The 13,168-nt window shown below is 45.8% G+C and overlaps 1 protein-coding gene across 18 annotated transcripts in view; it reads left to right on the plus strand.

Moving 5' to 3' along the window:
- Window positions 1–13,168, plus strand: part of MCF2L (MCF.2 cell line derived transforming sequence like) — a 1,277,242-nt gene that overhangs the window by 1,027,835 nt on the left and 236,239 nt on the right. For 17 of the 18 annotated variants that reach the window (XM_086934397.1, XM_086934395.1, XM_086934398.1 and 14 more), the window contains one exon: window positions 8,765–8,884. In XM_086934397.1, the coding sequence (XP_086790523.1) occupies window positions 8,765–8,884 (120 nt within the window). The remainder of the gene's footprint in view (window positions 1–8,764; window positions 8,885–13,168) is intronic. The other variant, XM_086934387.1, reaches the window with a different exon arrangement.

Here is a 13,168-nt window from a genome sequence, read left to right on the forward strand (position 1 = left end):
TGCGTAAAGGTGAAGCTACATCAGTTAGAGTGATTCTCTGCTGGTCGAGATTACATTTGTTTTGCTTGTATGTGTAGGGAAGTCGGAGAGTGTAGAAACCTTATTTCCAAACACTTATTGTATAAATGAATTACTTTGAATTTCTTTAGTGGAGCAGATGAAAGTTATTTGTTTAATTGTGCTTGCTTACTGTTGTATAATTTGTGTACGAAAAAATTGTAAAGGATGGTGAACTGCTGAGATGAGTGGTAGATACGTTATAGTGTGCCACCCTGAGATTGGACGGTTGGTGTTAGTGTTGCGCTGTTATTGGTTGATAAGACACAGAGTGCAGCGCTGGGATAGTACAGCTGTTAAATGCTACGCTGAGATTGGTTAAGATGTCATCAAGAGTTAAGCTGTGGCAGGTTCGGGGAAAGAGATTGATGTACACAAAATTAAAAATACAATCAAAACATTGAAGTTGAATTTGATCATTGCACCTTTTTTGCTGAATTATTGCAATAATTAACATTTTTTAAAACCTTAGAGATTTGATGAGAGGTGATGTAACAGTCTCAGTTCGGTAAAGTGAAGAGGCGCCAACGGAGGGTACACCAGCTTACTATATGTTGACAAACGTAGGTCTGCATACATGCTTGTGGCTTAGTCATTGGTGATAGATTACTGATTGTGAGGCCCCCTTTAAATTGATGCAATACAAAACATTTGATTCTAAGGTTATCAAACATTTATGGGAGAAATTATACAAGATAAAACCACCCCCTAGGCCCACACAATATTACACATTAAATGCTTGGAGGAGAGCAGCACATACTAAAGAAAATGAGGAATATCAGAACAAGGCAAAAAGTGCCATGTGAAATTATACAGTTACTCAATGGGATGAAGGAAAGATGGAGAAAATGTGTAAGCGAGGGAAATAGAATGTACCCGGTCATAATCGGAGAAAAGACAAAAAAGAATCAGAAGGGAAATGACAAAGAACCTGCAAAGAAAACAGACACTGATTGTGATTAAGGGGATGGTATTCTGGATGCTTTATTAGCTTCACGTCAAACTCATGTGGCACCCAAAAAACAAATACTGATAGAAATACAACTTCTAGTGTTACAGTGGCTACAGCCCCTGTTGACTCAAACACACTTCAGATGGAAAGATAATTTCCAGCACTTTAAATTGCATCTGCACCTGTTGACATGTCTCATACTGTAATGACTCCAGGTGTTACTGCCTCAGTGGAGACAGTTTCTGTGCCAGTATCACAAGTTGCATCAACATGGACATTGATTGTGCCAGTTGCGACTGCACCAATACATTTTGTCCCGAATATCGTAGTTCAAGGTGCTAATTTTCAGACTTAGCAATGTTAACCTATGGGAGGAAGAAAACATTTAACATACATATAGGCAACATCAACTTACAAGACCAGTTAAGGTCAGTATTGGGCAGGCTTCAGTTCCGCACCAATGGTACACCACCAGCGGCACAGGGGTGGCTGGGTGCAAGTTTGAGGTTGGATCCCCAATACAAATCAATGTGAATTGGGACAATCGGATAAGAGCTGCTTATGGGGGGCAATCTCCGGGAGTGGAGGCCAACACTGTACCGGCCACAAAGCGTCACCAACATTACACCACCAGTGACACAGCAGCGGCCAGGTACAGGATGCCAATACAGCTTTGGGTGCCCGATGAAAAGCAATGGAGGCAGGCCAAATTGGAAAAGTGCTGCAGGCTCAGGCAAGGAGGCTGGTCAAAGAAAACCAACAGCTGTAGAGGTAAATTGTGATGCTCAGTGTCGTGGGGACACCTTTTGTCATCTTCACCATGGCAGGGGTACCTTTTGGTGTTGAAAACTGCCCACTATAACAGGTCTCGGTTGAGGGGGTATTCGTGCAGAGGTTGCCGGCGACGTTGAGGAGTCTGGGAGAGGTAAGTTAACACTGGGCTCTGGAGTGCTGGGGAACCTTTCTGGAATCGGTGGGCCACTTGGACTCGAGCCAGAGGCATGAGTGCAGAGGTGTAGCCGGGTTCAGGCTTCACGATTCATCAGGTTGCATAGTCTTTACTTTGATGATGGTTGCTTTGTGAACTGGTTTTCTGTTCTCTGAAGACCGTAGTCTTTATCACCCCCCCACTCCCCCCCAAGATTCCGGAGATGGCTGGGTTGCATGACGAGTTGTCCCTTGGTGCAGTATCATGGCAGGCCGGTAGGGCTTGAGCCAAGTCTGTACTTCTTTGCAGCCTTCTCTGCTAGTGCCACTGTGTGGTATCCAGCTCTTCTTAGGTCATCAGGAACTGAAGTTCACGGTCTGGGGATGCCACATACATACTATATTTAGGGTTGTTGCGAGGGAGTAACAGGTAGTGTCCAATGGACCCCTCACCTGGGTTGTCTAGACCTTCTATTATGCCCATCTCCTGAGGTAGGGGGACATAGTCATAGCCCTGATTGGGTCCCACCATTTTCAAGATGGTGGACACTGAAAAGTGTACTTCACCTCCCCTCCTGCACCTGAGGGGTAGAATTGGCAGAGGGGGGGGGGGGGGCACACCTCCTATTCTTTCTATGTTTTCCCGCCTGTCCTCCCTCCAAAAAGGGGATGAAGACAGGAAGGGGGGGCTGTTCCCTCTAACAGGAGTCTGGGGTCCTATTTAAAAGGCAGAAAGGCCTTTGAAGCTCCCCGCCATGGATTACGTTCCTAACCATGGGCAGAGTGAACACCTCCAGGAAAGGCATTGATCCCGACCTCAGAGCGCGCGGGCACTCTCCATATGAGGTCAGAACACTGGTGATAGCAGGCTGACTCAGGCCACTTGTGACCACACTAAGGATAGGTAAGTATCAGGGGGTCCCTCAAAGGGGCCCTCTGTGTGCAATTGTTAATAAAACTGACATGGTAATCAGTGCAGGTGTGTTATGCTGAGATGTTTGGTACCAAACATCCCATATTTCAGTAAAGCCATCATGGAGCTGGGGGAACTCGCAAAAATGAGTGTCCAGCCAATGTACTTACTGTAGCTTCCCAGGTCACTTACAAAATCCAGGAATCAACAAGGATATTGCAGGGGATAACTGCTCCTTCAGATATGCCCTCACAGGAGATGTAGTACACCATTCCTTAGGGCTAAGGCCTGCTAGAGGGGTGGCTTACCTATATCTCGTGCATTGTCTATGGGTATGGCACACGTGTGCCAGGTCGACTCTTCAATTTTCTCTGCACCAAGACACACAGGCTGCAGTGTCAGTGTGCATGTGCTTGCTGGGGGGTCCTTAGGGTGGCACAGTTTGTGCTGCAGACCATAGGAACACTCTTTAACCCCAAGGCCCTTGATACCTGGAGTACCTTTTACTAGGGGCTTTCATGTGAGCTAAAGGGTGCCAATTGTGGAAACAACAGGTACAGTTTAGGGAAGGAGATCTGGCATGGGGGACCTGGTTGGCAGGAACCATGTGCACTTCTAGTCGAAACTACATAATTTTCCAGGCAAAAAGTGGAGGCTAACCATGTCCAACAGAGGCACTTTCCTGAATGCGGCCACTTGGGCGACACCTTCTACCTTTGTGACATATTTTCGGGTGCTTCAGGGTCCGGAGGTGCCGGGTTTGTTGGGTTCCAAAGTGCTGGCTTCTGTATTGCAAACTGTTTTCTTTTTCCTGTGGATTAATCTTATGTTTGCATTATCTGTGCAGTTGTCCTGGCCCTTTTTGTGGCTTTGGTACTTCGAAAATGTATGAATCATCATGGCCAGAGGGACGAGGAGGTAATGCTACAATTTCTTACTCTTACTCTTACTTATTCTGAGTCCTTCTCTTGCTGTGATGAACAAGGCCCTCCCTGTCGACCAGTCCAACAGTGTGGTGTTTGGACTTTGTATGGAACACGCAGTGAGGATGGGGAGGAGGGTGTTTTATAAGCTGGGAAGGGTTGTGAATGAGGCACAGGGACCTCAATGTGCGGTTCATCATGGCGAGAGAAGGACTCCGAGTAGTGCTATTACCGGTAAGTAATCGCAGCATTACCCCTCCCTCATAAATATTTTATATTATAAAAAAATATATTTTGTGTCTCCTTCCATGTAATTAGAATGTTCACAAACTGAAAAATCTTGCAAATAATTATTGAAGAAACTCATGACCGGGTCGAATAAAGCTGAAGTGAAAAAAATCTAAACATGTAGCCCTCGCATATAGACGTCGATTAGGATGGCGGACACCCCCGAGGTGGAGGGACCGACCGCAGGGGCATCGGCGAACCCTCCATTGGAATTAGGATGTGACCGCCACCCTGGCGGTCACATCCTGTATATTTAACATTGCGACGGGTGCTGCTTTAAGCAGCACCTGCCGCAAGCTTAATATGCATGCTTTGCATTTGCATGCACAAAACGGCAGGCACCACGTGGTGCCTGCCGCTTCGTACATGCAAATGCTGGGGGGTACCATAGGTACCCCCCATGTGCACCCCCCACCCCCGACACCCTGGGGGCCCGCAAGGGCCCCCCTAGAAGCTATTGTCCACATGCTTTTCCACAGCAGTAAATCCGCAGCGGAAAAGCATGTTTTCCAACCCATCGTAATTTGGCTGGCAGTGTTTTGCAGACACTGCCACCAAATTGCGGCCAACAACCCGCGGATCAGCGACGGGTGGACCTGCCGTCCGCCGCTGATCCCCGGCCATCATAATCTGGCGGTGGGTGTTTTGAAGGTCCAAAGCGGTGATTCTGCATCCTCCGGGCCGGCGGTGGCTTCCACCGGCCCGGAGGATGCGGAATCACCGCAATCATAATCGACCCCATAGTTCCCAAATGCACATCTAGATGTCCGCATGCGATAGGTGTGTGTTAGGCATGGGAGCTGCTCATAAAAACCGCCAACCGGCAAACGTGGATCATTCGATCACGTTTTACATGTAATAAAAGGCTGTAATTAGTTGTCTGTTAATGTTGGGACACAAAGCCCAGCGGCCATTCTGTGATCTGTCTGAACGGCGGACTTCCAATCACCACCACGGCCGCATTGTTATGGTTGGAATAGCTATAAAGTGTCCAGTCCAGTTAATTAAGTGCACACTCCTTGAATATGTCTTAAACTAATGTCAGAAAGAATACGTCGTTGGAATTGCGGAACGAGGGACCTTAGTATTGCCAGCATCTTACTTGTGACGCTCAGGTTATTTTGTATTCTGCTGTGCTTCTAATTTTGTACTTGCTGCTGGGCAGGATGTCTGCGTCTATGCTCTTCACGGGTATTGACCTGACAGATGCCCCCACCCCCATTCCCCGCGCGCTCCTCGTCCTTCCCAGGCGCATGTAGCTCTGCGGGCATCTCTACAGCGTCAGCGAGCTTCCTGCATTTCTGCAGAATGCCCATCGCTGACATGTTCATTTTATTTCCCGGTCAGTGAACCGGAGGCAGAAAACCAAGCCATCGTGGGATATGCTTAGACATCAATGGCAATGTGTAGACTGCTGGGCTATTTTTTTTGTCAACTGTAATGTTTAATGTTAAAGCCTCGTTGGCCCTGTTAAGATGTCTTGAGAAGTAAACACGGAGTTCATCTTTCCTTGCTTCGCGCACTATATTAATGTTGACAGAGAAAGGTCATAAAGGTTAACATGTTATTGACTGCAAATGGAATCACAAGGCAAAGATCAAACCAATGTCTGATGCCCAGAGGAGAGAACTCAACCGAACAGGTAGTGAGTGGATACATTAAGCTGATGCTCTTGCTGACCTGTGATTGGTGGCAGTATGCAATATGCTTGCAGGGGGAAGAAGCAATTCCACATGGGAGACTTAATGCTTGTCATTTGGGCAGCAAGAATGTCCTCTGCTCCAACGTTGCAGTCTCGGTACCGAGTCCACGTGGCAAGTTGGGTTACGTAAAAGCTTCACTAAAGAATTTGTAGAATGTCACGGAAAAAAGTTTGCCATGTCTAGAATTCTTCCCCATCTCTAACTTTCCTTGTGAATAGGAAGGAAAATATATCGGTGAAGTGAGATGTCAGACATGAATTAACCAAATTAAATTTATCCCTGGAAAAACAGGACTTGAGACCGAACGAAGGTTTGGGACCGGTTACTTAGCAAGTATCTGGTCTGTCAAGAGGAACTGCACACTCCTGGACATGAGGAGGCAGACCACCAGTGTCACCTTTAGTCATGTAGCCCATGTATCTGCATTGTAGGGCATTCGACCTCAGGATAAGGGACACAGATTTGTGACTTCCTTCCTATCCCATGAGGCATCGCCCCCTCAGGGAAGACCTGCGGATAAAATCTCATCCTATGTCTTACTTACTTTCATTTCCAATTCGAGGAACAGTCCCCACGTTGCAAGGGATTAACAGCGGACAGCCAAGGAATGCACCGAGCATCCCTCCTCCATATCCTCATAAACCTTTGTATCCCTGTGTTACCCCTGTGAGGTTTCCCGTCCATCCGTGGTATTTCAGCAAAGGGTGTGGGTGGATAGCTGTGTCACTGTCTTAATTTTCACTGCAGCATCTCCTTGAATTGTTATTTCCCTTGTGCATTTTGGGTAACAAAAACGTATTCATCCCCTTCTCTTTTTTTTCCTTATAACTACTACATTCAAAACAAAGTTTTGGTAGCTTGCAGGTTTTCAAACTGCACAAGTAAAATACATAACATGTTTGACCAACAAAAAACACGTCATTAAGTGCCACTGTCAGCATGAAAAAAGTCTGAATCGAAGCAGTACAGGTAATGTTTGCTGTCCACCTGTCATTATTTCGAGAAGTGGACCAAGCAACCTCTAAGTGAAACAGTAATGTTCTAAACAGCAGATCAAGGCTCACATATTGACCCATCCATCACAGTAGCGTTACTGGACCTAGTCTGATGTATATTGTTCAAGCAGTAGTGCTCATGCTGTCGGTCATCCCATCATCCTGTCTCATTAATGAATTCAAAGAACTCGACACAATAAAGAACGCTCCCCACGTCACAGGAGGTGCGGTCCTTTCAGACAGCAATGACACATCCATAATTTACGAGTTCCAGGGATGCCTCTGCTTCTAAGTATTTCTGCCAGTTGTGTGAAGGTGACGTACAGAAAACCGAGACCTTCTACGGAAATGCTGAAGAATGAGAGCTAAAATTAAGGCTGGGCAGAATCGTGCAATTTCTCTTAGGAAATTTCGTAAAATTCCATAAATATTTTGCAACATTTCGCTTTTGTAGCAAAATACGTTTTACTGGTTTCCCGCGTGGGTTTAAGCCCAACGTGCATCTCATGTTAAAAAGTTTCAGGAGCTACTGGTAGAAGACTGTTTTGAGTAAGAAATGCCTCATTTTCCACTGAAACTAATCTCTCATGCATCTCGCTAGATATTTTAAGGTGATCTGTGTGCTCCGGCAAACATTAATTACATTTTGAGAAATTTCACATTATGTGATATTCAGGACTTTTGCTAATTTTGGCAGCATAATAAAAATTTCTCCCAGGCCTAAATAACATGAAAACCAATTCCCAATACCTAAAGCAGGGAGGTTCTTGCTTTGCCTCTTTCTTCTTTGTATGCAACCCAGAGAGTGGCATTTGCCATTATTTTAAAGTTTTTGACCTTCTGTTTTGACTAAAATGTGTTCATATCTTTCTAAATATCAAAGCTTTCGTATAACATAAAGCAGTTCATTTTTCTCTTGAAAGTGCAACATTTTAACATAAGTAATGCAAACGCCATTTGTTTGACAAGCAGGCCAGCAGTTGTCCATTACTTGGGCAAACTTTACCTATTCCACTGGCTTCAACAGAGGTAGTAAATCTAACTGCAATGAATGCATATGGCGTGGCCACGTACAAGTGTGCATGTATTTCTAGCTGATGATTAACAGTGTTTTATTGAGCCATTGTGAAGCAGACATCATAATTAACTGTGAGCAAGCTACTCTGTCATGTTCAGGTCACAACAAATTAATGAACTTGTGAACTGCTTTCAAAGCACTACTTCATGAACACACACAGTAGTCCATTATTGGCATTAAATACATTTGATCTCTAATCATGATGTAGTCATAACCGTGATCTTTCCTTCAAAAGGTGATCATTTTAATCCGTGTTAAGGCAGTTATTCCTGGTTTTGGCTAAATAGTCCTTCCCTTCCACAGCGATGGAGCCAATGCGCCCTGCGTAATTTCCGCTGCTCGCTTTATGCATCTTCTCCTCTGACCCTGATGCCTGTACATTTAATTTCCGTTGACAATTTTGGCCCAGGAGTCCCAACATCCTTCAGCTACCTGGCACATGGCCACGGTGCAACCTCAAACGTATGTCTCATCTCTCCTTTATACACCCAAAGCTCACATAATTTAGTATCCTCTGGTGGCGCACTTTCCTGGTTCTGATCTCCCTTCTAAGTATATTTACAATACGCGCTCTGCTGTAGAAAACTAGTGAACAGGTAAACTACATGTTTGAAATCCATCCTTCCTCTATTGTTGGACCATTTCAGCTTAACCAGTTGACGGGCACCCTAGCTATAATCGGAAAAAATAGCACATTTTAAACGTCTTACATTACAAGTGTGAGAACTTAAATATTCCTGTTTTAGCCCAAAGTACTTAGGGTGTTCTCCATCACTTGTAAATATGTTTTTTCTATACCATGTTAGAGCTCCAGAGGGAACAGGCATGCACATGTGCACATCTAAAATGTCATCAGATAAACTGCTTGTGTGAAATACGTAAAATATGTTAAGACTAGTTTCATTGAAGTTTTAACTTACCTTAACAGGCCTCGTTCCCTGGAAATCTTCAGCTCGTGCTCGTTCTGCGCCCAACGGGATTTCTCCACCGGACTCTCTCGGACCTGGCGTTGAAATTCAACAAAGATGAGTTTAAAATGAAGGTACCAGTAAGTATGACTCTTTTTCCTTTAATTTTGTGTTTTGTAAAAGCAAAGCGTTTGCTGAAGAACACCGTTTTTTGAAAAGATGCAAAGTAACTTTGTTAATAATGTCTCTGGTGACATAGCTTTACTAACTTACTGCCCAATGGTACTCTTGTCCTCTTTCTGTCTTCATTTAGTCTCCAAGAAATTTCTAATCCAGCCCTAACTGTCCAAACCCATCTACACGTTTTAGCAATTGTTAGCATACTTAATCCAACATAAAGTATTTAGAATTTGCCGTGTGTCACTGACTTGCCCGATATCATGGGGTACAGTCATGGCTGCCAAGGTTTCAGATAGCTATGTGTGACATTTTCATAATTTAAGTGTAATTATGAGTGACATTTATACAACTATGAGTGACACTTTATTGCGAGCAAAATCAAGCAACGAAGACGAGGGAAACATATACATATAAAATACACCCATTTGAACAAAGTGACTGCGCCAGGAAAGGCACATTTTCACAGCATAGGAAGTCAGTGCAACGGTAGGAGATCACGACTTACACCATCACCTCCAAGTTTTCAGATTGGTTGTGTTATGTATGACATTTCCATTGTTTCAATGCACTTCTGAGTGGCATTGAACTGCACGAGTGAAACTGACAGTGCTATTGATAAAGCTAAAATACAAGAAACTTCAAACTTTTGGTAAGTGGGAAGGTTTAAAAATTACTTGAAACTAATGCAAAAGTCCTGAAAACCGCTTTCTGAGTTGATTCTATAAAACAGTTGAGGCACCATTGTTCATCTTAAGTAAGTAACTCTGCTGCATCAGCCAGTATAGACAGCGCCGAAGGAGACTTGTTTTGCATATGTTGCACCCTCCGTCCATTTAAGCTTGCTGCCATAATTATTTTTCATCCGAACAAAAATCATGAGTTTAACGCAGCACACCCACGCACGCCCGACAGGCCCACAAATAGACTAAAATAATCACCCCATATATTTCCTGACCTGCTGTCTCGAAACTGACGGCGGAACAGCAACGGAAGGGAAAGCTTTAACCTGTAACATGCGTTTCTCAGGGGTAAAATCACCATGGTCTCAGTTGTCTGCTGTAGCCAGTGGCGCAAACAATAAATACCAAGTGACACAAGGGCAGTAGTTTCAGCGTCTTTGAAGCTCTGGGCTGACCCGCCCATACAGCCCCCATGTATCCACTGACAATGACTCACTCACTGACCGGACACTACCGCTTCCCCCCACACACCCTGTCCAGGGAACAGGCTTCTCCACTGTGCAGTTCTGCGGTCAGAAAGTATGAGCAGCAGCCTAATATCATAAACATATGTTAAGTCAGTTCACCGCTGATGGCGTCTACTCTAACGTGCGCTTTCACTCCGCTTGCTATTCATGCATGAAAAAAGGCTTGTCGCGCAATAACTACACTCCACGCTGTTACTTGAAGTGTAAAAGGCCATTTTATTAGGACACGGTTGAAATCATTTAGACTGATTGACAGTATATCAATGCAAGAAATATACATTTCCATCCCATACCCACCCATTCTCCATTCTGCCTTCTCAAAACCATCTCACCCATCTCACCTGTTTGACTCTTCCCCATTCACTCGATAACCTCCTTCCTTTTCCCATTCTCACCTTCACTTGCCCTCCAAGCATCCTCTGTTGACTTTGCCTTCATTGCTCATTGCCCCCCGTGCCCCGCTATCAGTCACCTGTGTACCGTTCTCCCCCCACCCGAGGGGTGGATCCGCCCGTATGGGACTCCCCACCCCTCCAAAGTACTGTAACGCCTCTTGCTCCGCAACCTGCCCTAAACTGGCACCCCCATACCTGTAAAACCACACCAATCCTTCGCTGAAAACCTGTAGGGTAGGTGGGGGGACAAACTTTCTACGTCCTCCCGGTGGTGCTCAGGTGTCAGGAAGAGGCCGGATCTTCCTCTCCTGACACCTTATATGCCCTCCCAATCCCACCCCTTCCCTTAACCCTCTAATCCCGCCCCCACCTTGTCCTTCCGCCATTGCGCGAATACCCTGGGTGGAAGACTGGTCTGTGACCTTCACTTCCCCTGGGGGCCGCATCGCCCAATAACTACACTCCACGCTGTTACTTGAAGTGTAAAAGGTCATTTTATTAGGACAAGGTTGCAATCATTTAGACTTATTAACAGTACATCAATGCAAGAAATATACATTTCCATCCCATACCCACGCATTCTCCATTCTGCCCTCTCAAAACCATCTCACCTGTTAAACTCTTCCCCATTCACAAGATAACCTCCTTCCTTTCCTCATTCTCACCTTAAATTGCCCTCCAAGCATCCTCTGTTGACTTTGCCTTCATTGCTCATTGCCTCCCGTGCCCCGCTATCAGTCACCTGTGTACCGTTCTCCCCCCACCCGAGGGGTGGATCCGCCCGTATGTGACTCCCCACCCCTCCAAAGTACCGCCAACCAGGGAACCCCCGGAGGGCGGTTACCTGGGGCCCCCCCACTGTCCTGCCCACTTTTCGCCTCCTGCCAGCCAACCCTGCGGCCTCCTAGCGGACGACCATCCATCAACTCCCCCTGTATCCTGCAGGAAAGTACCATGCTTGGCGCAAATGTGAATCGCGAAAGGTGCCCTTCCATAGCGGGCCCATGTGCCCTTCAGTCCTGTGTGCTTAAAACTGCCACCCCACTCTGCAGCACCCGGTGGACGACCATCCACCTAAACACGCGTCCCTTGCACTTCCGGAACGTTCCGGAACAAACCCTACCAGGAAAAATTGCTCTCATCGTGGCGCTATTCCATCACCCCGTCTGTACCTGCATGATGTGGAAACAAAAACACCCCCATGGGGCCACTCCCAGTTGTACAGTGCCCCCCAACGCAGTGAACGACCATCCACCACCTGGACCAATGCTCGTATGAAACGACACCATGCCCGGGCCCAATCATTGACCAACAATTGGTGTCCCCCCCTGCGGTGAACGGCCATCCATCACCTGGCCCGCATCCAGCGGAACCGGTAACCTTGCAGGGCCAATCCCAGTCACTGCCCTCACCCTGAACCACCAGTCCCCACCTGGACCCGTGTCCATGCACATACCCCTTCGTTGGGCTCAATCCTCGACCCAGAGCCAACTGCCACCCCCCTTCGCGGCGAACAACCGTCCACCACTTGTCCTTATGCTCAGCAAAAAAGCAACCGTTCTGGGCCAATCCATTGGTCACCCAAGAACGTCCATCCACCCCTTGTACCACCATCCTATACGCCGGAGGAATTATTAACCGGTGTAACTACGCAACCAGGAGAGATATTTGAAAATTTTCACCCCAGGGAAGGTTCACGGATGTCAGTACAGGCTCCTTTATTATTTGACCGCCAACTGGTTGAGATTTTTATATCTCTCCTGGTTGCATAGTTACACCGGTTAATAATTCCTCCGGCGTATAGCAGCAATTAAATTACCGCTTTGGGGAAGTGATACGGACGTCAGTACAGGCTCCTCTACAACTTGACCACAAACTTATCGAGATTTTTACACCTCTCCTGGCTGCATATAAACTTACTGGTGTACTTGCCTTACGTATTTCTACACAGTGTTATGTAGAGTTGAAAAGAAGGTAGTATCTGGTAATACAGTAGCTTGTTTTGTGGATTCGTGCTTAAAGGTCTCTGCAACTACACTTGATGTTAGAGACCGATAAATGCATGCCCCTGAAGAAGGGATCTACGCGAAATGCATTGGGCTATTTCAAAATGTTTTTTGGTTGTGTAATTAATGTCATGTACTTATGATTGATTTTCTTGTATATTGACAGTAATGTTCATTTTGTACATTGATAACAACACTGTGAAGATTTTTTTGCAGTATAAGAAAGGCCTAGCGGCTTATCTAATTTACATGTGATTTACGATAAAGAAAATTAATTCACAAGTTAAACTTTTCTGGTCGCAAAATTGAATTCTTGAATGATTTCTATTAGTGCTATTAATTCAATTTCATGTGAAACATTGCAATACTCTATATCTTGCTGTGCGTCTGGTAAACTAGTGGTTGCTCCACTAGCTGTTGTTCATTCAATTGGGCTGGCTGCCCTTCCACCAGGTAGCACGCACCCTCAGTCAAACAGTTCCAAGCACTGTATTTTGTGTTCACTAGGGTGTGCACAGGTAAACATCTTGTTTGCCCCTGTATAGTTTACCATAGGTACCCAGGGCATAGGTGCACCTAAGGCCTACCAGGGGCTGCAGCATGTATTGTGCCACCCCTGGTTCGCCTTCCAAACTG

Source organism: Lissotriton vulgaris, chromosome 8, assembly GCF_964263255.1.
Source record: "Lissotriton vulgaris chromosome 8, aLisVul1.2, whole genome shotgun sequence".
Classification (NCBI taxonomy): Eukaryota; Metazoa; Chordata; class Amphibia; order Caudata; family Salamandridae; genus Lissotriton; species Lissotriton vulgaris.